The 24,217-nt window shown below is 38.0% G+C and overlaps 2 protein-coding genes across 4 annotated transcripts in view; both read left to right on the top strand.

The window, feature by feature from the left end:
• Positions 1-14,099, top strand: part of usp6nl (USP6 N-terminal like) — a 62,892-nt gene extending 48,793 nt beyond the window's left edge. For all 3 annotated transcript variants that reach the window (XM_084407767.1, XM_084407765.1, XM_084407766.1), the window contains 9 exons: positions 2,809-2,916; positions 3,318-3,427; positions 4,777-4,825; positions 5,119-5,239; positions 6,142-6,236; positions 7,364-7,429; positions 7,544-7,643; positions 8,023-8,175; positions 11,284-14,099. In XM_084407767.1, coding sequence (XP_084263893.1) covers positions 2,809-2,916; positions 3,318-3,427; positions 4,777-4,825; positions 5,119-5,239; positions 6,142-6,236; positions 7,364-7,429; positions 7,544-7,643; positions 8,023-8,175; positions 11,284-12,683 — 2,202 coding nt within the window. In that variant the 3' untranslated portion in view covers positions 12,684-14,099. The remainder of the gene's footprint in view (positions 1-2,808; positions 2,917-3,317; positions 3,428-4,776; positions 4,826-5,118; positions 5,240-6,141; positions 6,237-7,363; positions 7,430-7,543; positions 7,644-8,022; positions 8,176-11,283) is intronic.
• Positions 14,100-18,448: 4,349 nt separating this feature from the next.
• cpm (carboxypeptidase M) overlaps positions 18,449-24,217 on the top strand; it is a 42,796-nt gene continuing 37,027 nt past the window's right edge. The window contains exons 1-2 of the mRNA XM_084407404.1: positions 18,449-18,696; positions 19,438-19,639. Coding sequence (XP_084263530.1) covers positions 19,474-19,639 — 166 coding nt within the window. The 5' untranslated portion in view covers positions 18,449-18,696; positions 19,438-19,473. The remainder of the gene's footprint in view (positions 18,697-19,437; positions 19,640-24,217) is intronic.

The following is a 24,217-nucleotide window of genomic DNA, read 5'->3' as shown; positions in this document are numbered from 1 at the left end:
CCACGTAGAATTAAGGCAGTTCTGAAGGCGAAAGGGGGTCAAACACAGTATCAGTATGGTGTTCCTAATAATCCTTTAGGTGAGTGTATGTCAGCCGAACCCATTTGACCTAGTACCCTGTGAGATTTCACATTAATGCTAAAGTTGGCAAAGTTTTTCAAAAACACTTTTTTTGTTATTCTGGTTAAAACTCTCTTTACATCCTGATAGCAATCAATAATGGAATAATGTCCAAGAAATGTTCGTCCATTCGGCCCGAATGCAATAATACGATGTCCTACCTGCCTGTCAACATATGTATTTGCATGCCTCCATGCACCCTGCTCGCCCACAGACATAACACATCATCAGCGTGTCCCATGATGCAATGCAGAGTTGTACACAGACAGCCACAGAGCGCCACAAACAAACAGTAGCCGCCTTTACAGTTCCTCCTGAACCAAAACAATGAGCTTACGCCGTGTTCACGCCATGTCATAACCGTAATTACGAGATGACAACCCGTGACGTTCTACTCGGAGCGGTTCACGTCCTCAGACTCAGATTTATGAGTTTCCTTGGCAACATTATCAACGCTGAAATTAATCTGCAGCAGTCAGGTGGTTCAAATAGGAGCTCTGTAAGTTGTTTACATTCATTATTATTGTAATATTATGTGCTTTGAGACACAAAGTAATTTACCACTATCTCTCGTGACGTTTTGCAGACTCTTTTGTGTGTTTATGTGTTTTGAAGGAGGTGTGTCTTTGGAGAGCGTCTGAAGGGATCTTATGCTTTCAAATTTTGCTATTCAAAATCTTGCCTTGCCAAAATATTTTTCATTTGTATAATTTAATTATTAGTTTCTAATCAATGAATAGACAATATAGTATCGATCTGCATGTTTGTTTTGGTTCTGACTTCATTGTACTGCACTCACTCCTGAGACATCTTGTTCATAGTGTGTTTTGTAGAACAGATGGAGTCATTGACTTCATCCGCAATTACAAAGCCAATCCCCCGTCAACAAACACACTTAAACACATAAGCAAACACACAGACACCTGCCGATTTGTAATGTCTCGTTTTTATTCAAATAAACAAACAGTCTTAATCGCCTCATTTCCCCGAGATTAGAGGCAGAAATACACACACACACACACACACACACACTCTCGTTGGGTTTGTGGCTGTGGGATATGTGCCCACTGATGTCTGTCAATAATCAGCTCCTCAAGAGCCTCCTGAAGATTATTAATAATGTCGTTAGCATTACTGTAAGTGAACTACTCAGCAGCCATCAGTCCACACACACACACACACACACACACACACACACACACACATGGATGGGCCCTGAGGGCGGAAGAGATGTTCAGGAAATCACTTAGCAGCAGTAATGTGGACAGATGAGTGCAGGAAACTGAAGTGTTCATTCCTCTCTTTCACCTCTCAACCCCACCACAGTCGTACATCTCTCTCTCTCTCTCTCTCTCTCTCTCTCTCTCTCTCTCTCTCTCTCTCTCTCTCTCTCTCTGTCTGTTCCAGCGGGTGAGTTTAATTGTAGCGGAGAGACGATTCACGCCGGCCATTAGCTTTTGTGGTTTCAGCGTTTTGCTTTTGAGCTTTTAATCTGCCCTCTGATGGGAGTTTAATCTTTACTGACTGCACAATTACCTGTTAAAGACAGATGTGTTTTATTACACTGGTATTGAATGCGTTTAGACAGTGGGATTATGGTTATTGTGGGTGCCCTAATAACCAGGACAGCAGCATCTGTTACCACATCGGTTAGTTTTATATATTATATACCTTTTGTTTCTTTTTGTTTTTTTGCATATTTTTAGCATGAATTCAAACTCCCAGTTCAATTTAACATATTTCACCATAATTAAATCCATTCCTGCCTAAAATTCGCCCAAAATCAGCACAGAAAATGTGGAAAGTCTGAAAATTCCGTCTGGGTCTTCTCCTAACCATGACAAAGAAACAAAGTCATCTGTCTCTGATAGAGTTGTCTATATTCCAGATTGCAAAAGCATTACACTTTATTAAGTAGCTTGGTGTCATTTTATTATTTTATTTCTTTAAAGGAGTGAAGTGTGAAACAATTACATCATAGAATTATAGACAGGACCCCTGCAGACCCTCATGTGTAAAGGTCATTTAAAAAAAAAAATTTGTGTGTGTGTGATTTGCTGATTTTAGTTCAGGTTGTATCATGTCATATGAATTTCTGTTTCAATTAAATGCAGTTCTAACTTCTTATGCATGAAAAAAAAAAAAACAAACATTTTACCACTGTTTCCACAAAAATATATTAAACAGCACTGTTTTCAACATTGATAATAATAATAATAAATGTTTCTTGGGCACAAAATTAGCATTTTAGAATGATTTCTGAAGGATCATGTGACAGGAATGGAGTAATGATGCTGAAAATTCAGCTTTGCGTCACAGGAATACATTATATTTTATAACAGATTAAAAAAGAAAAGTGTTATTTTAAATGTTACTAATATTTCACAACATTGCTATTTTTACTGTATTTTTTGATTAAACAAACGCAGCCTCGATGAGCATAAAATACTTGTTTCAAAAACATCTAACTGACCTCAAACCTCTGAATGGTAGTGAAGTTTTTACCTTGAAAATAACATTTGTTAAATGATTTATTTGTTGGTCTATCTGTTTATGTTTTTAGAAATGTCTACAAAGTGTACACTTACATAGTTGAGATTTAGAGGTTTCTTAAATTCTAATCTTGTTTTGTTCGTGTGTGTGTGTGTGTGTGTGTGTGTGTGTGTGTGTGTGTGTGTGTGTGTGTAGCTGGCGAGAAGGATCTATAAGGGAATCCCACTGCAGCTCAGAGGTCAAGTTTGGTGTCTGCTGCTCGACGTCCCCAAAATCAAGGAGGAGAAGAAGGACTTCTACGAGGTAAAAACAGTCTCTCCATTCCAGCATAGCCATGATTTTCTTTAGAGCTTGTTAATTCCACTGAAATGTGTGTGTGTAAGAGAGAGTCAATCTCTTTGCTTAAATATGACTTTCTAAAATAGCCAGCCCCTGAGGTTTGCAATGTAACACTTATGTGGTTTGACACACACACACACACCACAGAGGGAAACATCACCCCAAACGGACAATTGCAGCTTTACTAAAGCCCTGCAGCATCCAAGCAGACAGAAAACATGATTTGCAGGCTGTATTCTCCTTTAACTGGAAGTGTTTGCGTGTGTGGCAGAAATCATGCTGTGGTCGCTGCAGAATGCTGACTATAATTCACTGCTAGTTAATATTTCTTATGACCTCAATGCCCTGTCTCTTTATTTCTCCAGAAACTGAAGACCAGAGCGAGGGGGTTGTCTCCAGATGTCCGTCAGATTGATCTGGATGTGAATCGTACATATAGAGATCACATCATGTTCATGCACCGTTATGATGTCAAGTGAGCATCCAAAACACACATCAACAGAAAAATACACACACAGATACACAGGAAGTTTATATGTTTCATGCTACGATGGGCCCTCAATTCATGCAATGACCATTAGGGCCCCACACCACACTGTATAAGATGACCACTGGGCAATCTAGGCCCCTTACCACATACAAAAAAACAACAACAACAAAAGCAACATGGAGGGGTTTGCAATACAGATGTGCTCTTACAACATGAAATTGTGTAGCCATTGCGCCGGACTTCTGCATATTTTTGAGGCAGCGGCAGAAAGGAAGGAGCCTGGTGTGTGTGTCTTTATTCCGTGCCGTCGTCTTCGCCGGTAGCAAAATTCAACATGTCTTCATTATATTGTAATTTTCGGCACTTTGCTACAACACAACCTTGTTTCTGCCGCGACAGCATGTTTCCTATAACAACATGTCTGATATGTTTACGTTTTACGTGACGTGAGAAAGTGAGATAAACCACACGAAATTCGATCAGAGCGGTCAGACTGAAACCCATTTCCAGAAATGCGATTTGAATAGGATTTCTCAAAACGGATTTGTGAAAATCGCATTATGTTTTGTTGTTTGTTCACACTTGCTAAATATGATCAGAATCCAATCGGATATGCACAAAAATTGGATTTTAACTGACAGTCTGAACATAGCCTATGTTAGCCATTATCTAAACATCTTGTTTTTTTGTTTTTCTTCTGAACAAGTTAATCAAGTAGCCAAATATTTTGTTTTGTTTTTAGTTTTGTATTTGTTTTCATATAATCACGTTTTTAATTTAATTTCTTTTATCTGAACAAACATTAGCCAAACATTTTATTGCAAGTATTGCATACATTGTGGTGTTTTAGCAGGCTTTCATGCTAAATTGCTTTGCTGATGGAGACTCTTTTTTTTTTTTTTTTTTTTATGTAGGGCTTTAATCTGCCTGTGTAAAATACATTTTTTATTTCTCCTCGGAGGTGCTTCCATTTCTCATGGCCATAAAACTGCTACATTTAACCAGCATGTGAAATGGAAAAGTTGCGAACGCAATGGAGCGAGAGAGAGAGAAGCCTACACCCAACCGTTTCTCTTCGAGTTATTGGTGTATTGAATTGTGACAGGGCTAAAGCGCTCATATTGATTGATGTGACATTTACCTGTGGAGATTTTGAAAGGGTCAGATCATTCTCACAGTGTGTGTGTGTGTGTGTGTGTGTGTGTGTGAGACAATGAGAGAGGGAAAGAACAGAACTTGCAAAAATCTGCTAAAACTTAATGATCTATGGCATATAAAATGAAAAGGAGAATGGAGGATGTGTACATGATTGTTTTGTGTGTGCTGTGTTTCAGACAGCAGGATCTGTTTCATGTGCTCACTGCATACTCCGTTTATAACACGGTGAGTCAAAAATACCCCCTTTTTAAATAGCCACGCTGATTTCAGTTTGCTTCCCAATATCGAGTTAAATTGCTGTCTCAGAGTCAGCAATCATTTTTGAGTATGATTTTGGTTTATGTGTGGAAAGAAGCTGCACACAATGGATTCTCACTCTTGTGTGTGTGTGTGTGTGTGTGTGTGTGTGTGTGTGTGTGTGTGTGTGTGCGTGTGTGTGCGTGTGTGTGTGTGTGTGTGTGTGTGTGTGTGTGTGTGTGTGTGTGTGTGTGTGTGTGTGTGTGTGTGTGTGTGTGTAGGAGGTGGGCTATTGTCAGGGCATGAGTCAGATCACTGCTCTGTTACTCATCTACATGAATGAGGAAGATGCGTTCTGGGCACTGGTTAAGCTGCTGTCTGGACAGAGACATACCATGCACGGTACATGCACACTCTCTTACCCACTCTAGAACTGTGGTACTGAACTGGTGTTGAGAAGTAATGATAATAATAATAATAATAAATCATCATCATAACAATAGTGCATATGTTAGATTGCAAAATAATAGAATTTTTGTAATGGAAGAGAAAAGAAATGGAAGAGAAAGTGCATCCATTTTAAATTCAAGATAATCCAAACAGCCAGCAATTATGAAATTAAATAAATATCTAAAATAAATAAATCATTAATAATAATACTATTTATTTTTTATGTATGTATTTTTTTTCCAAAGAACTGTGTCCACTTAAATTCAAAATAATCCAAAAACCCTGTAATTATGAAATTAAATACATGTCTAAAATAAATAAATGGTTAATAATAATATATAATATTTTTATTTTTGTTTATGTTTTTTTTTTCAAAGAACTGTGTCCACTTAAATACAAGATAATCCAAACAGCCAGCAATGATACAATTAAATAAAGATCTAAACTAAACAAATAAATAATTTATTATTATTATTGACTTTAATTATTTATTATTTTATATTATTTAATAAAATTAAAAAATTTTTTTATAAATATCTAAAATAAATAAATAAATTAAACAATAATTATTAATAATAATACATGTAGGCTTATCTTATTCATGTTATATAAGTTCATAAATTCATAATATTTTGTTTAACTTTTTTTTTTCTATGAATACATTTTGGTACTGTGTCACCACTGTAAAATCTGGATCCTGAAGCAAAAATAAGTTGAGAACCATTGAGCTACAACACTAATGTTGTGTTTACTTATTCAATACTGTATATTGTTTATACAGCATATACTGTATAAACATGCACTTCACATACAATTTCTATACCAAATTGAAAAATGTTGTTGTGATCCTCTAGGTTTCTTCGTACCAGGGTTCCCTAAACTCATGCGCTTCCAGGAGCATCATGATCGTATCCTGCAGAAGATGATGCCTAAGCTCAAACAACATCTAGTAAGACAAAACCTTGGGCCACTTCACTCACACTTTAGAAAAACTCCATGGAACAGTTATTTATCATCTGATGATAATGCCAAGGTTGCATGCAAAGCTGTTTTGTTAGTGTAGATACACTTAGAAAAAACATCACAAAAGCTGTCACTGGGGTAGTGCCCTGTAAAAAGGTTTTAATATGTACCATTTAGGTACCTAATATGTACCTTTGAGGTGCTAAAATGCACTCTTTTGGTACAAAGGGATACCTTTTTAAAGCGTGCCACCCCAGTGACATTTTTTGTACAGCTTTTGTGTATTCATTTTATACTGATTAATGCTGTGTGTCCTTAATTAACTTTTCACAATGGCTGAAAAGCTTCATATGCAGTCTTATTTTTGGCCTATATTGTGTTCTCTGTTTGTCAGTGTATTGGTGTCTTTTCTGAAGTAAACCCGAACAGAACAGCTGGCCAACCCTGAGTGCTCATGTAACAGAGAATCCACAAAGAAATGCCAGCAGGGGTTCATTAAAGGGCAGAGTAATTAATAAAAGGCAATATTAATTAATAAAGAGACGGATGGAGTGGTGAATGAATCAATTATTAGTGTGTGAGAGTCAGCCTTTGATGTGGGTGGATTAGAAAGAGGATAAAAGAGAAGGATAAGCTTCACTCTTTAGTATGTGTGATTATATGGCCATATGACACTGCACTATTTTTGCAGTATGTACACTGTGCACAATATATGATTCATCTATATGCATGTACCTGGATGACCTACATTTTAGGAATACAAATGGTGCCGTATACAACCAAAGATCACACACAATGTGTGAGAGTGAATCTGCTTTCAAAGAGAGTCAAAGACTTGACCTCCCAGGTCTAGAGTGAGAAAAATTATATTATTTTAATATTATTTTTATTTTTATTTTTTACAAAGTAGGATTCTAAAAGGAAAAGAATAGAAAGAAACTAAAATGTGTAACTTACTACTTTTTTAAACATTCACCCATACAATTTAAATAAGTATACGCTGTGCAGTGGGTTATACAGTAGTATTGCTTGTGTGCGCATGCACAAAATGTTTTTATCTGTCTTTTGTTGCCATTCACTTATTAATAACTGTAACTTTGCTGCCCTCTACAGGATAACCAAGAGGTGTTCACCAGCCTGTACACTATGAAATGGTTCTTTCAGTGTTTCTTGGATCGGGTATGGACTCTTAAAACATTATTTCAGTAAATCAGAGCATATTATCTTTTTTCTGTTGTAATATTATTTGTGAAACCTCACTGATTTGAGTGCATTTATATGTGTTTTGAATAGACTCCGTTCACGCTCACGCTGAGAATATGGGACATTTATATTTTGGAAGGAGAGCGAGTTCTGACTGCAATGTCCTACACCATCCTCAAACTACACAAAAGTAATGACTGTGTGTGTGTTGTGTATTTGTGTCTTTACTTGGCTTTGTGAGCAAAATTGCTTCTAAGGTACAGGTTTAGATGCCAGCTAAACCTGAAAAATCTCCTTAAAAACCGTCATTAAAGCTAAATATGTTTCAAATATTCATATATTAAATAAAATTATTGATATGTGCAAGGGACAACGTGCAAAATAAACCCTGAAAGGACATAATCATAATAGACTGTATAGTTATTATAAGTATTGTGTGGTTCTTCTTAGGATTCAAATACTTTGAACATGTCACATTCTAGTTGTAACCACTTGTGTTTTCTCTGGTGTGTGTGTGTGTGTGTGTGTGTGTGTGTGTGTGTGTGTGTGTGTGTGTGTGTGTGTGTTAGAGACCCTCTTGAAGTTGTCTATGGAGGATCTGGTGAAGTTTCTGCAGGTGACTCTGTCAAAAGATTTCTGTTTTGAGGACGACTTTGTGATAGAGCAGCTTCAAAACTCCATGTCTGAGCTCAGACGAGCTAAACTGGAGCTGCCACCTCCAGGTACTTTAAACACACACACACAAACACATACTAAAATCATGGCGAATCATAAAATGTATGGCTGTGTGTCACCACCCATAGAGGGAAACATCCTGCTGCACACACTGTCTCCTGGTAATCTCTCTCTGACTCTATCTACTTTATCTTTTCCTTTATCTCTTGCACATACATACATACATACACACACACACTCATGCACTGCTGCTATGTATTGTTTGTCTAATCTGCGTTCTCTCCCTTTCGCTTCAAACATAGCTTCTGCTTACACTAGTGGGTCTGGGAAAGGAGGGCGCCAACCCTCCTACAAAACCAACCGGTGGGCAAAAACGCACTGACTACTTTATCTGTCAATCAACCAACCATTCGTTCGTCTACCCCTATATACACACGTCCCTCTCCCCTCGTTTGTTTTTCTGTCTCACACAAAACCTGGGTTCTTCAGCAAAACATTTTTTGGGGGGTATGTATTGCAACAAGCTGACTTATAAAATTCAGTTGACAGAAACTACTTTTAATAAACACACTTATTAGTTCACTACAAAAATTAGCAATACAAATTTTTTTAACCTTTGTGTTTTTGAATAATAGAGTATTTCCTCATTACCTTAGCAATGCTAACACCACACTATTAGAATCAATTCTGAGTCTCCTAGCTAACAGGGAACATTCCCAACGTTCAAAAATAATGTTTTCTTAACTTAATGGGAACATTATTATTTTTTTGCTGGGCTCATGTTCGATTTAAATGGGACCTATTATGCAAAATTCACTTTTACATGGTGTTTGAACAATGTGTGTCGGCAGTGTGTGTAGACAACCACTCTATAATGGTAAAAACCACTTCTTTTATTTAATCCCCATAAATCATAAGCAGTGCAAACAAGCCGTTTGCAGTTTCTATGCAGTGTGACGTCACATTGCACAGGCCCCGCCCACGACTGCTGACGGACTCTGCCGTATTAGCATAGACCCGCCCTGAGCATTTAACAGCAGTATCCAAGTAAGAAATATATTGTTATTAAAGGGGTGGTTCGGGATTTTTGACATCGGACCTCATTTTAAAGTCAGCCTGGTTGTTATTCATCAGTGGAGACATTTTTTTTTTTTTTATTATCCAGTCCTTATATTTGGATAGTTAGCCAATGCTAGGCTAGCGCGAGTCAATGGTATATGTTAGCCAGCCATTAAAAACCGTTTTACCCACTCCACAGTGCACCAAACGCAAATCAATTATAACACTAGACTATCGATGCAAATGTCCGTTGAGAGAATAATGTTAGAAATCAAACTTACCTTTCATCTCAATGATCCCAAAGGAACTAGTTTCTCAACAGCTGCGGAATTTTACTTTGCTCCGGTTAGTAATGCGGCAAAAAGTAAACACAGGTAAATACACTTGTGTCATGTGTGTACTGGCTCACTCGGTTGCCTAGGTAATCAATATCACTCCGCTGCTGCTGTAGACAAGGCTTATGATTACAGGGAACAAATTATAACTAATGCAATGTGATGAAAGGTAAGTTTGATTTCTAACATTATTCTCTCAACGGACATATACATCGATAGTCTAGTGTTATAATTGATTTGCGTTTGGTGCACTGTGGAGTGGGTAAAACGGTTTTTAATGGCTGGCTAACATATACCATTGACTCGCGCTAGCCTAGCATCGGCTAACTATCCAAATATAAGGACTGGATAATTTAAAAAAAAAAATGTCTCAACTGATGAATAACAACCAGGCTGACTTAAAAATGAGGTCCGATGTCAAAAATCCCGAACCACCCCTTTAAAGCTAATAAAGTAATTTAGTCAAGAGCAGTAAATTATTTTCTGTTTTTCTCATTGTTTGATTCATATTAACAGCATTTATAGCAGTAGGTACTGTATAATACACTGCTTTTTACACAGATCTAATATACACATGCAATTTCTTAACTCGCCGTTTACGTTCACTGACAAAACCGACTGTGTTTATGTGAGCACTGTGTTTTTGACGTAACCTTGGTTATTATTAAATATGGCTTTAAAACACATGCAGATAATACACTTTCATGAGGATGAAGAACTGCAATGTCACTTGAGTGTGACCGCGATAGAGATGATAATCAAAGCCAAACATATGTTTTAAATTTTGTCAGAGTATCTGAGGCACGAGCTTTACAGGCTCCGCCCTCTTATGGAAAGTGGGGTGGGGAGCAGAAGCTCATTTGCATTTAAAGATATATGCACGGAAACAGCATGTTTTTCCTTCCACTCAAAAATGACACACCTGAGACTTATATTACATCTTGTAAAAAGGGGCATAATAGGTCCCCTTTAAAGAGAAATCATACATAACCATTCTTGATTTAAACAATACATGCCGTTTGGCCTGTAACCTGCATCTTAATTTTGGAACCAAAGTATGATAAACTAGCACCTTTGAAGGGGGTTTGTTTGGATTTGACGTTTCCGTTCCTCACAGCCCTTTCTCAACGCAAACCAAGAACCGCCCCAACCATCAGTATCTGTGTGTAAACGTTCATCATTCCCTTGACGTTTTCTTCAGTTTCCTTCACTGCGTACTTGAATATCGTGCACATTCTGTGTGTTCAAAAACGTACCTAACACATCCTTTCTCCACATGATTTGTATGTTCACAGTCAGGCTTGAACAGTAAGTGTTGTGTTAATATTTTTATTTGTATTTTTTAGCTTCTTAAATCCTCAATGTTCCCAATCTGAGCTTTGATTTGACACCAGCCGTGGATGTTTGTGGTTTGTTTTTCTTTGAATGAAGTGTCAACTGTAACTCTTGTTTTATTTGGCAGTTTGGCTCTGCTAAAAGACATTCAGCTGCATGACTGTTGCATTTCAGTGTGTGTTTATATTGTCATGGTTTAAAGACTCCATGAAATGCAGTTTGCTTTCCAGGGGACATTCTCGTTCTACAGATTATTTTATTGTTCATAAATTTGTACACGCCCTGAGAGCAAGAGTCGTCATCAATGTTTTGATCTGTTTCTTATGAAGAGAGAGACTGCTTATAAAGTTTTCATGGAGTCTTTAATACCTGTCATTTCTGTGTTGATATTGGCTCTGATTGGCTGCTCTGCTGTCACCCGTGCAGGTAAGGAGGATGAGTTTCCTAAGAAACCATTAGGTCAACTTCCCCCTGAGCCTCCAGGATTGGCGACAGGAGCAACCAATCATGTGGCTAACGGGCAGCCGGTCGGACAGACAGGTGTGGGTCTCCCCCCTCGTGGTCCGAGCCCTGCCGCAAGCACCAGTAAACGAGCAGAGTCTGGTCCCATCACTGATGGAACACCAGAGAGGAACCAAGAGAGTCGGCCACCCAGCTCACTGGACAAGGTGCCTCATCCAGACAAGAGCGAGAAGGATAGACGGGGTGTGGACACTCAAAAGGAAAGGGTCCCAACCCACATGCCCAACAGCAGTGCAAGAGTTGGTGGGAAGGCGTCGACCCAGAACCAGACAAATCACAACTCCAATGCTAGATCCAGCATGCGCAGGGAAATTGGACCTCGCTGGGTCAAGCCTTCCGAGGGCAAACTGGAAGCAGTCAAGGCTGCAGCAATTCGGGAAAGCCAGTCTAGTCTAAATACTGGTGTTCCACCCTCGCCCAGCTCCCTAGCTCCAGAGGAAGCCTCCGGGGCACAGAGCCGACCCCATTCTCGCACATTTGTTTCAGGCTCCAACCGCGCTTCCAATGCCTCACAATACGACAATGTCCCGGGACCAGACGGAGAGGTTATGGAAATTATAGAGCTGGAGAAACCACCATCTCGCCCCCCTTCCCGACCATACACTGGACCTTCTTTGAGACAAGCCAGTCCCTCCCGTTCTCCTAGTGGTGTAACTGGTGTTTCTCCCTTTAGAATGCCCAAACAGAGCATGATGCAATCCAAACCAGAACCTCGTGCACCTCTGCACTATCCACCTGGCATGACGCCTGTCTACACTACCTACATTTCGGATTCTCGGCCAGAGGACAGACTATACGCGACTACGGGACGTGGCTCATCTAACCCTTCGCCTGAGAAAACTCTGATGAACAACAGCTACTTAACCTACCGACGGCCTCCGCCAAACATGCCCCCGCTCAGGGTTGCTCCGGCTGAGCTTTCTTCCCAGATAGACAGTGTTGGCGAGGGCGGGTATTACATGAGACAGCCCACCCGACTGGGGTCGCCTGCGTACCCGCCCACAGAACTGCGTTACGAGGGACACAGACAGAGAGAGGGCTGGTACGGGGACATGGAGGCAGGGCCTCCGCGATCTCCTGTGGGACTACCTCGATCTCCCAGCTTCCAGAAGGCTCAGCTGTCTCCCATTCACCCAGTTCAGGAGTTTAACTTTGCTCCTGCAAATATCTCGGACGCTGTGCTCCATTTCAGAGGACACTACCAAGAGCACGCCAACAGGCAACAGCTCCCCCCGCTGTTCGGAGGGGCACACTACAGGCAGGCACAGGAGGCCTTCGCGATGCAGGAGTCCATGCTGCTCTGAGAGGGACAGACAGAGACCGAAATAGAGGGATGCACTGTATGAGTGATGGCTAGCAAGCAGTTTTCTGTTGGTTTAATGCTTTTGCATTCTGTTTTGTTTGTTTATTTGTTTGTTCGTTTTGTCTGGCAAGTCTTACTAAACAAGAGTTGCCAGTTTCAGTCATTTGTACTGATCAAAGACTGACTAAAGAATTTATTTTTGGTTTTTGCCCGTTAAATAATCTTTAACTGCCGATGTGAGTTATATAACAGAGCTTAAATGTGCAAAGAGAGGTTTTTGTTGTTTGTTTAATTAGTACACTGAGATATTTAAATGGAGGGTTAAAGACAAACTCAGTTACTGATCTATTATCATCTATTTTTTTAATGCATTTCGGACATAAACACATACTTTAGAGGACACTTTATTCCTTGATTGTGAATATATATTTTTAAGAACAAAAATTTGTGTAGGTTAGATACAGTATGGATAATTATGAACAACTAAAACAGTGAACATAATTGCTGTTGGACTGAACATTTTGATGCGTCCACTACAGTGTTCAAATGAAAGTAAAAACCTTGTTTGAAAGGCTTGTTTTTGAGGTTATATATAAAAATGCAGATATTTAATTTTAAATTGAAAGGGAAGTTTAGGGGGTATGTGCATTCTCAAAATCTGTTAGGCACTGAGCAGCAAGTAGATCTTATATTGTCAATCCATCAAGGTTAAAACAATTGATACTCGAGTTTGTTCAAATTCACTAACAGATGACTCTGTAACCAAGGGTGAAATAAAGTACATTGGGACGCTTTTGGCAGTCAAAGTGGCCCAATTTACCCAAATTCATCCAATAAATGTCTGTGATGCCCAGTGCAAGTTATGCAGTTAGTTACTGAAAACTCTGTTAGTATTCAATAATATGGCTGCTATTTTGTTGTAGCATGCGGCTGCTGTGTTAAGTTGGTTGTACCCGTGCTGTTACTCAGTGGAATTCTTCTAATAATGGACCTTTTTTTTTATAGCAGAAGATTATCAATTTCAAATTTTACAAAAGCACAGGTTTTACACATCATAACACAATCAACTCATTGAATCTCTACAGATCTATTGATATTTTGTTCCAGTCCGTGCCATTTCCTAATCTTATTTAGGAAACTAGATTAGGCTGCTAACCCACTAACCTGTTTTTGAGTGAATCTTTTCTTTTTTTTGTATCAGCCTACTTGACATGATTATATGGCATGGCAACACTACCAACTCATTTGACATTCATTTTTAATATTACACACCAGTATATTTGCTACTGAATAAGCAGATGGATTATTTCATACTGTAATATACCCTAATGACCAGCCCAAACAGCTTTCAGAACACTCCACGCAACACTCACTCTTTGTATCCCTTTCTGATGCCATCTGCTATCATTCCACAGCATTCTTATTCATGGAAAAGCAAACTAATTTATTCTCTGCACTAGCCCCAATTGTTTCCTTCTTCCATGCTTGTCTTTTCAGTATATAAACTGGTTTAGTGCATTTCATTTTGACACAGCATTCCAGTTCAGATTATTGGACTGAACATTATGTCTTTGTTTAACTACTAAATGCAACTTGATTATCAGATTTCCCCTTCTCTAATAAAACCACATGGGGTGAAAAATGAAAATTGAAAATCTCAATTTTTTTAATGAATGTGATATGTGAGATCTCATTCAATTCTAGAGGCTGCAAAATATTTGGATGTGTGAATTTATTGCAACCACCAGATGTCTCCATCTGCTTGAACACATTGTGCAATTTGAGACAAGAGATCATTTTCAAACTTAACCATTCATGAAGCTGGGTAAGGGTTGTGTGGGACCGAAAAACGACACTTCATATAATATATGTTTAATCTTTATCGGATGAGACTAATGACTCCTAGTTTAGTTATGTCATTGAATAAATGTCATGACATTTTGGTCATTCGTTTAAAACTTTTCACCTTCAAGAAGCTCAACATGTGGAGTATGGCGCTGACGCTTCATGGGTTCAGTTCCTAAACACACTTACAGATAAATGGGACTTTAATATACTTTAATAATAAGAGTGATTGATGTTTATTATCTCATGATAAAGACAGCCTAGATCATTGTTTTCAGTTTCCATGACTTCTTTGTTTCAGCCAAACATAGATGTGGAAAATGTTTGTTTTAATTTGTTCAATCTCCAGCTGTGCATCTCATTTAGTATGAAAACCATCCACAGCCACCTTTTGAAAAGCCAAACTTCCCATAAGAACCAAAACATAGGAGTTGCCTGGTGTTGAAACTAAACTGTATGCGTGTCAATCTTTTTCCTAGAACAAACAGATGACTAGAGGAACCTTCAGGTCACTGGAAACTATTTGTTGTCGTGTTTAAAGTGACATAATTTATGGGCGTCCTGTCAGTTGACTCGAGGCTTGATCTGTTGATTTATGCTGTCAGATTTGTTGATGCGACTCACTGTTTATAAAAACTGACCTAAAAATGAGTCGACCACAGGCCAAATAAAGAGAAAGACCCAACTGAAAGAAACCGCTTAATTCACCCTAAGGTGGTTTAAGCTGGTCTAACTGGTTTCTCAACTAGACCAAGCTAGTTTTGAAACTAAAATGTGACATTTTGAAGACATCAATTTACATCAATAGTACTGAACTATCATTTTTTTGTAAATAACAGAATTGTGTTTTTATTATACGCACATATACCTAGAAACCTCTCGTCAGATGTGGATGTGTACAGACACATACCAGTGAATACCTTCAGATAGATATCTACATGCATGAACACTCTCTCAGTTTCATACATGAAGCACACTATAGCCTAGATTGCAGTTGTCAGGACTAATGATGTGTAAAAGATACTAGGGTTTTACATTGAAACTGGAATTATGGGCTTTAATAGAGACAGTGTAATGATTAGTCCACTGAAGGAGAGTTGAATTTAACCCATGTGTAGTTTATTACAAAAACAAAACAACTTGACAAACATGGCTTGAAACAGAAAATTGGAAACGTAAAACTCAACAAACAGCACTTACAGGAAACAAAGCTAAGCAAGAGACAATAACATGAGGGCTGTATATACTTGATCCAGTAATACTAACACTTTCTCTTCTATTTATAAAACAAATGTGCATGTACTGCGTTAGATTAAACTGAGAAGGGTCATAGCACTTGCATTTTGTTGTTAGTTTAACTGCTTCTATTGTTCTCATTTGTAAGTCGCTATGAATAAAAGCGTCTGCTAAATGCAAATGTAAAATACTAAGGACTAATGACATAACTAGACACCTGAAAGCAATGAACCAATGAGAACATGACTCAAGAAACAAGGGAACCAATCAGAACCAAACAATAAAGGCTTGTTCGACTTCATACAGCGCTGCACAGACTGATTGGCGGCTGACTTGAAGCAGTGCATGCCGGTTAGAAATTGTGTCCGACTTGAGACATGACTGTGACGTATGCCATCAAAGTAACGCGAGAGCTATTCGAGAGCAGCCGGCTGATTCAGACTAGGGAAGCACAAGGCGTTATCACATGAAGGCAAGAAAGTGGGAACAGGAACATGACTATGAAAACTACAAAAATTAAAGAAAACGTGGACATGAAACAAAACCACAACCAACTGCGACAGACATGTTTCCTCTTTACTATGTTTTCAGATGTTAAAACCCCACTTTCAAGGAGCAAACCATATCTAGAAACTAGCTTCTGATTTATGCTCCCAACACCCATCCAAAGGCCTTTGTAATGCCCTAACAACCACCATTGTTGATGCGACTCGTTGCGACTCTGTACATTTGTAGCAACAACCTGGTATCCTGACAGCATTTTTTGCACATACACATTTCAGAAATTCTATAGTTAGTATTAATAAGAGTTCCTGGATCAACATCTTTGTTGATCCTGAAACAGCATTCCAATCAACAAGTCAGATTTGAGAGACAAGTTATGTCAGTTTATATCAAGTTTAGGCTTACAACCAGGGTTTAGTGCTTCTACATCAGTGTTATTCACCTGTTATGTCCCTCTGATTTTAGCGATAACTTACGGGTAGGGTTATAGGTTATAGGGGTGAGGATATTGTTAGGACCAAATTTTCGGACAGAAATGTTGTTCCATGGTCAACAAAATATGTTGACCCAGGAACATGTCTTACAACATCATGGTGACCATATTCCGTACAGCTCACACTGAGGTCACTTTCAAACCAAGCAGCTTTCTGTTGGTCAACGCACCAAATTTAACATGACCCAACTTGAAGCCGTTGCAAAAATCTGCATGGGGAAATCTTCAGCCCTCAACAAACCACATGGATTCCAATTGAAATGGCTTAAAAATATGCTGAAAGGTGCGGTCACGTTTACTGTCGTTCGTCGAATTTTCGTGGAATTTCAAAAGGAATCCAGGTGAAAATTTGCGTGGAAATCCAAATTTGGTGTGTTGACCAACAGCAAGTTGATTGGTTTGAAAGTGACTTCTGTTTGAGCTTCAAACATCACTACACAGCTAAGAATAGACAATGAACTTGTTTTGCCTGGGGAAATTCGTTAATGTGATCTTACCTGAACAATGGTGGTGTGACATCACCTTAATGATAAGCTATTAACCATTTTTGGAGTGTTTTTAGAGGACAGTAATCCTACCTTAGACATGACTCATGTATGAAAACATCACTTATGTTTATGTTTACTTGGGTAATCAAGTTTTGTGTATAGGACAGAAAAATAGGCCGGAACGTAGGCCACCTTCTGTTATTGGGGGAAAAAACCCCAGCAAATACTTGGTTTTCTTTAGAACGGATAGGTCTAGTTTAAGTTTGTAGAGAAATGACCTTTTTCTTTCAGAGAGCTCACACTTGTTATCCTAGAAACCTGAAGTGGGCCAAGCTAAAGTACAGTTTAGATTATCATAACGCAAATTTATGTGATCTTTTGGACAAGTAGTGCACATATATTTCCTGTAATCTACTCACTAATATGCAGCATTTCACAGTAGGTGAGGGTAAACTCAGCAGTAAAGAATGTGCTTGCAACCGGTGTGCTATTTATCTGGCTGTACTGTCGCCCTGAGGGACTCTGCTACACCTTGAATTTGACAGCAAAATTCAACAGATCTTCATATGAAATGATATGGTTGTAATCCACTTCATTTTCTTTCTTCTTTGTGTTGTTCTCTTAAATGGTATTTTCATGATATGTTGACCTCATAACAGGTCATGTTGAGGTCATAACAATGGTTAAATGACAGGTTTTTTTTTTTTTTTTTTTACTGTTTGTTAATAACCCTTTGATGTATCATGTCTATATCTTTAAAACTCAGTTTTAACCATGCATGTTAGATCCAAACTAAGTGCACCTTTAACCATTTCCCATAATGTAGTCTGACATCTCTTAATTAAATTAAATTAGTTAAAAATATATTTGAAACTACTTTAAAAAAGAAAAACTTGGTAGTATTTTTTTCATCTAATCGTGAACAATATTAAAATATATCATGATTCATGAGCCATTACATCAGTCAAAAGTAAAATATGCAAATTGAAGTATATCAAGAATCTTGATTGATCGAGATGTCACGCCTTCCTAATAATATGCAAAGTGGTCTTCAGTTAATACCTGTCTCTGTACCGACTGCTGAACTGTACTTGTACAATGTACATTTTAAATAGATACAGTAGTTCACTGAACACCATTAAGTTAGTGTAACTTTCAAATGTCACTTATTCAGTGTGTGTGTGTTTGTGTTTGCACGCGCGTCTGCGCGTGTGTGTGTGGAGGCGCTCCGCCTCCACGCACAAGTACACCAAACACACGAGGCTTGCTTGAGTCAGTTGAACTCACAGCGGTATGAAACAAGACACCTTCATTTCATCAATGACACGAACAGGAGGGGTACATATGAACTTTATTAACATGATGTGAGATGTTATAATGACCGCGGAGTAACTAAACAAACAGGAGAAGGTCTTAAACTGTGCCGGAGAACAACCAACGCACAAGAGGTAAAGCTGCTCATTAACTCATTAATATTAACTACAACATGTACACTTTTGTCAGTGAATACCTTTACGAAGTAATGCAGTTTGTTTCTCTTTTTTTAAAAACATTTTATTTAGGTGCAGTACTTGTTCATTTGTTAAGTACGGTTTTAGTTATTTGTTGATAGATGCTACAACGCACATTAATGATACTGTATATGTTTTAAACGGGAGATTTCTATCAAACAACAGACCATCACTGTATATTGGTTCCACCACAGTATTATTATTATTTTATTTTTATTCTATGAGATGCATGGCTACCTAAACAGGTAGGTTATGGGCATAATATATCTGTCTGTCTGTCCATTGATCTGTCTGTCAGTTGATGTTTATCTGTCTGTCAATAGATATGTCTGTCAATTATCTATCTATCTATCTATCTATCTATCTATCTATCTATCTATCTATCTATCTATCTATCTATCTATCTATCTATCTATATGTGCATCATGCAATGAATAAATGCCCTTACAAAAAGTACTGTGGTGGTACTATGGTATGTGATATAAGTATATTAATGCTATAGTAATGAATTTATTGCATTTACATTGGCCGATAGATTATATTGAATGAATGTTATATTTATTGAATGTCTTTCTAAACCTACAGACTTTTAAAAATATGTGGTATCCATGTTTGACAGACAATGGGATAATAAGGGCACATCACATCATTGTTGTGTCTATTTTTTCTTTCTGGAAGAGGTTCTTGCACTTTTCTATTGTGCTGGCTCAAAGGATGTTCGTCTTCACGCTCTGCCTGTACTTATGGTCCTGGCTGTCATCCATTCACGGTCTGGATTTTCGCTATCATAACAGCGTGGAAATGGAGCAGTACTTGAAAGACGTCAACAGGACGTATCCTGAGATCACACATCTACACAGCATCGGACAGTCTGTTGAAGGTAAAACAGCTGTGGAGCAGCGTTAAACACAATCATGACAATAGTTTCCTGTGTTTGTCTTCTGTGAGTTAAATTCCTCTCTGTCCGTGTGTGTTCCTGCAGAAGAGCGCACGGTGTTGTACAGTTTGAGGGCATGTTAATTTTAACAGATGCATGCAACAGGTTCAAACTTATTGCCTGGCCGATCATTAGAGAGCTTATTGTGCAACAAATATTTTTATGAGTCTACAAACAGCAGCAGCAGCAGTACAGTAAGCCATACATGTATGTATCTTCTATGAGTCTGATTCACTATACTATGTATTTTTATGTATACGTACATATGTATGCATAAAACAGTCATCTAATTTGATTGGCCTGATATACAGTCCCGAATTTTTCCAGTCCCGAATTTTTCACTGTTTGCATTGTCTGTGTTTGCGGGATCGAGACAGGGAATGCCAGTCTGTTTATTTTGCTGTGGTCAGGACAAACTTTTGGCATGCCCTTTTTTTTTTTTTTTTTGATTTAGATTTACAAATATAACCAGGATGTACATCAGGATAAAATTTTTTTTTGGTGATTCTTTGTTTATTAAACATTTTATGTGTGTAACTATTTACAACAAAGCCCAAGATCCGCCCACAATCATAAGGCTAAATAAAAATAAATAAATAATATGAAAATAAAATAAAATTGTGACCAAACCAATATATAGAAGGGTCTCAAAGTCTCAAGATGTCAAAATTTTTGATAAAATCTTAATAAGGTCCAACCAAATTTGTATTGTCCTTCTGGTGGCGCCGTGCACTTTAGCTGTGGTACATTCCAAAAGAGCAATATCCAGCAAATAGAACATCCAAAGAGACATAGCTGTGGTTGTTGGTTCCAACCACAGTTTTCGGATAACCTTTTTAGCAGATATTTTATTAATTTATATTGATTAAGGTATTGTCGAACTGCCTTTAAAATTAAAAACATTAATTTCCCCCCATATTTACATTTGTGTAAATAAATTTCGATAATAGATGATGCAATTAATTAAATAATATTACTTATAAGACAAAACATGGCATAAGTGAAATAACCAATTTTTTTTTTTTTTTTCAAAACATAGTTGATAGTTGGGCAAGATGTGATCCTTAATAAATGGACAGAAATATTACCAAAAACAAGCTGAATGAGGACAACTCCAAAAATGAATGAGATCATTCTGCATGTAGCCTAAAACCATAAAAAAATTGAGGGTCCGCGCATTTTATTCTGATATGGCACAGAATAAGATATGACATCAGACTCTGTATCGCCTTTTTAAAAAACATAAGTTCAGCATATAACAATTAAATGTAATGCAAACCTGCTGCTTTAAATTTTGCATATTCAGCTAAGAAGAGGTCACACTTCGTAGTGTAATTTGCAAGTCAAAGTTTACCAAAATGCGAAACTTCTTCGCATGAGCTAGCGTGTTTTTTTCTTGCATTCGCATGCGTATGAATGGAAGTCAATGGAATTATGAAACGAAAGGCATAGTGTGACGCCCCTTTAGAGGCACGGAAATTTGGCGGCTGTAGGTTACAACCTCACGCCAGTAGGTGGCGACAGGTTTTAGTTGATTAGTTTCGAGCAAACGAATCACGATTGCTTTTCATTGCACTCTTTGTTAGGAACTATTTTTTAAGGATTGTAAAAAAGCAATATTACTCGCAATCGTAGACTGAATATTACCTGCGCCCTCGAGTCTATGGCCGAATCAACAGCACTCTTACTCATTCGATATTGCTTAAATTAACATTTTTATTTATTTTAATTAGCAAAATGCTCATATGACTGGTATTCATAAGCAGATGCCTTTTAAATTTATGAATTGTTTACTGACAGTTATTTCATGTTTACATAAACAGTGGCCACAAAAATATTTGGTACTGGTAAATCTGTTTTCAACATTGCATTAATGTGGTTAACTTTAGTCCTCAGAAATACTCTAGCAGTATTTGTTTGCTTATGAGAGGATTATATTAATTATCTAATGCAATGACATTCATATATTACAAGTGTTGCTTAAATGTCCACATTATTTGGGGTCACTTATTAAGGTATATTGGAAACTTTTATAGCAATATTCATTGTTTATCTTTCACTGTCTGATGTAACTGGGAAATTCACATTAGTATCTCTCGGAATGTGCTGCTTTGCTCAAATACTGTACCTAAAAGTAATGGTTCCCCTTGAAACGTCCTGTGTAAAGGTGTTGGACACAATCCCATCAGCCATTTCAGTCCCACTACATGTTGATCATAGTTATTAAAACACATTATTACTTACTATGAGTGAAGCCCTACTAGTCATTCATGCATATTGAAACCACAATGTTTTCAACCCTGGAAAGAGTGAATCATCTTAGGTTTTAGATTGATATAGTCAACTTGTATTTTAATAATGTTAAAATTGGTTTAATCTCTCTTCCACATCAGATAAACTGTTTTGTTAATTTAGTGACTTGAACACAACATTTGATAAGGATCTTGGCCTCTGACCGAACTTCACGTCTTGTAGTTTCTAAGCGCCAAATACCAAAACAGTTTAATTGTAGCAAAGCGGTTCATATCAGCGGCAAAATCACAACTCGCTTGAACACTAGTTTCCCATGGTTCTACTCAGGTGCTTGGAAAGACCAGCCAGTTTTACTCTATTACCCCAACAAAAGGATCCTGGGTAGCTTCAGTGCCATGCTTCAAAGGTCTTTCTCTACGCCAATACGGTCATACTGAAAGAACGTTTTGAAGCAGGCTGTTTTGTCTGGGGATGTTTGAAAGGATAGTTTGCTCATCCCATTTGTTATTTGAAAGGGAAATCAGTGCAACTAAAGATTTGCTGTTTTTCCACAGACGGTCAATCTGACAGTGTTAAACAGAGGCGGTAAACACTTGCCCGCACAGGAGCACAATGCAGCTCCTGTGCTGAGAGATTGGTATAACAAATAAAGCTGACCTTTGATTTGCATTTGGGTGACAGACAAGACAGTAGTTTTTACAATGAAACAAAATGATTGTCCGGCACTCTTAAGATTCCATGCTAAAGGTTTAGGCTTTTTCTTATTTTAGTGTTGCTCATCCTGGTCCTGTATGACAGTGATTCCCAACCAGATGATTTCGCTCTGTTTAAAGCATACAACTTTACCACTTTTAGAATATAAAAAATATTAGGCTGATGTAAAAAATAATAATAATAGCAAGCATTACCATTCAAACGTTTGGGGTCTGCAAAGTTAATGTTTTTGAGAAGTTATGCTTACCAAAGATGTATTTATTTGATAAAAAGAAAAAGAAAAAAAAAAACTACTAATATTATTCTAATATGCTGATTTGTTGCTCAAACATTTCTAATTATTATCATTGTAGAAATCGAGTGTGTTGCCTATGAGATTTAAAATAAATAAATGGGGTGAAATTTCATTGCATACCATAAGACATAAAAGTTGGGAAACTGAGTGATATAACCACTCCCTGCCATTTGTACCCTGTTTTTCCTTTTAATAAAGTAAGTTTGTTTAGTTACTGTGGCCGCCTAGCTCACGGTTCCGGTGAGTGATGGAGACATTGGCTTATCTTTTGATGAAGGTGCTGCTAGTCCGTGACATTTTAAGTTGATTTGGTTCATGGATCAGGTTGCTCTTTTTGGCTCTGCACAAAAACATCATTGAGTAGAACACATCCGCTGCCAACTCTCTCTCCCTCCCTCTCTCTCTCTTTCTCTCCTTCTGTTTTCTCCATCTGATTTAGATGCTAATATCATGCTGTACACATTCTCTCAACCTCTGTTTCTACAAGGGTGGTCCTCCGTATCCTTCAGACCAAATCTCGTTTACTTCATCTCTAGACAAGAGGAGTGCCCCAAGGCTGACTCCTGGGCCCACTTTAGTTGATTAAAACCTCAAGTAAACCTCTGCTTCCCCCATTAAAGATCTCTTTCTGCTAATGTAGGTAGTGCCCAAAGCTAATCCAAGGACACTGCGGTACCATACCATTTCATTTAGCTGATGGAGTCACACTTCAAGAAAGCAACCTCTAATGAAGTTGTTCCCATCTCTTTCATCTCTTGGAAACCTTTGTTACTGGCTGATTGTAAAGCCCATTTCTCCAATCACTTCAGACCTCAAGGACATTGTGAAGCCATTGTGCGCTCTTGCCCTGTCAAGCTAACCCCTTGTCCTAATCCCACTGTGTCGCCTATTTAAGGCCAGGAAATAAGAGACCCGAGCTGACTAGAGGTAATCTAGGACACCAGCTGCTTAGCCTGGAAGACAGTCCTTGTTTGTTGACCGCCCTGTCTCGGCCTAATCAGTGTTACAGTTGCCCACCAGGGTAAGAACGGGACTGGAGGCTGACTATGATTATCTCTGATGTAATATTATGTTTCTTATGCTTGATTAGTTGGGCCTAATTAGCTAAAGCGCTTGTAGGGTGATTATCAACCCAGACAAATGCCAGTTGTCATTTGGCAACATTGTTGGCTTAATCAAGATTACACCACAGAAATCCTTTAAGCATTCATAATTCTGTACATCATTTTGTCTTGTTTGATAAACAGCAGTAATTGGAT

Source organism: Rutilus rutilus, assembly GCF_951802725.1.
Source record: "Rutilus rutilus genome assembly, chromosome: 4".
Lineage (NCBI taxonomy): Eukaryota > Metazoa > Chordata > Actinopteri > Cypriniformes > Leuciscidae > Rutilus > Rutilus rutilus.
Note: the sequence above shows the minus strand (reverse complement) of the source record. Positions and strands in the feature narration are given on the sequence as shown.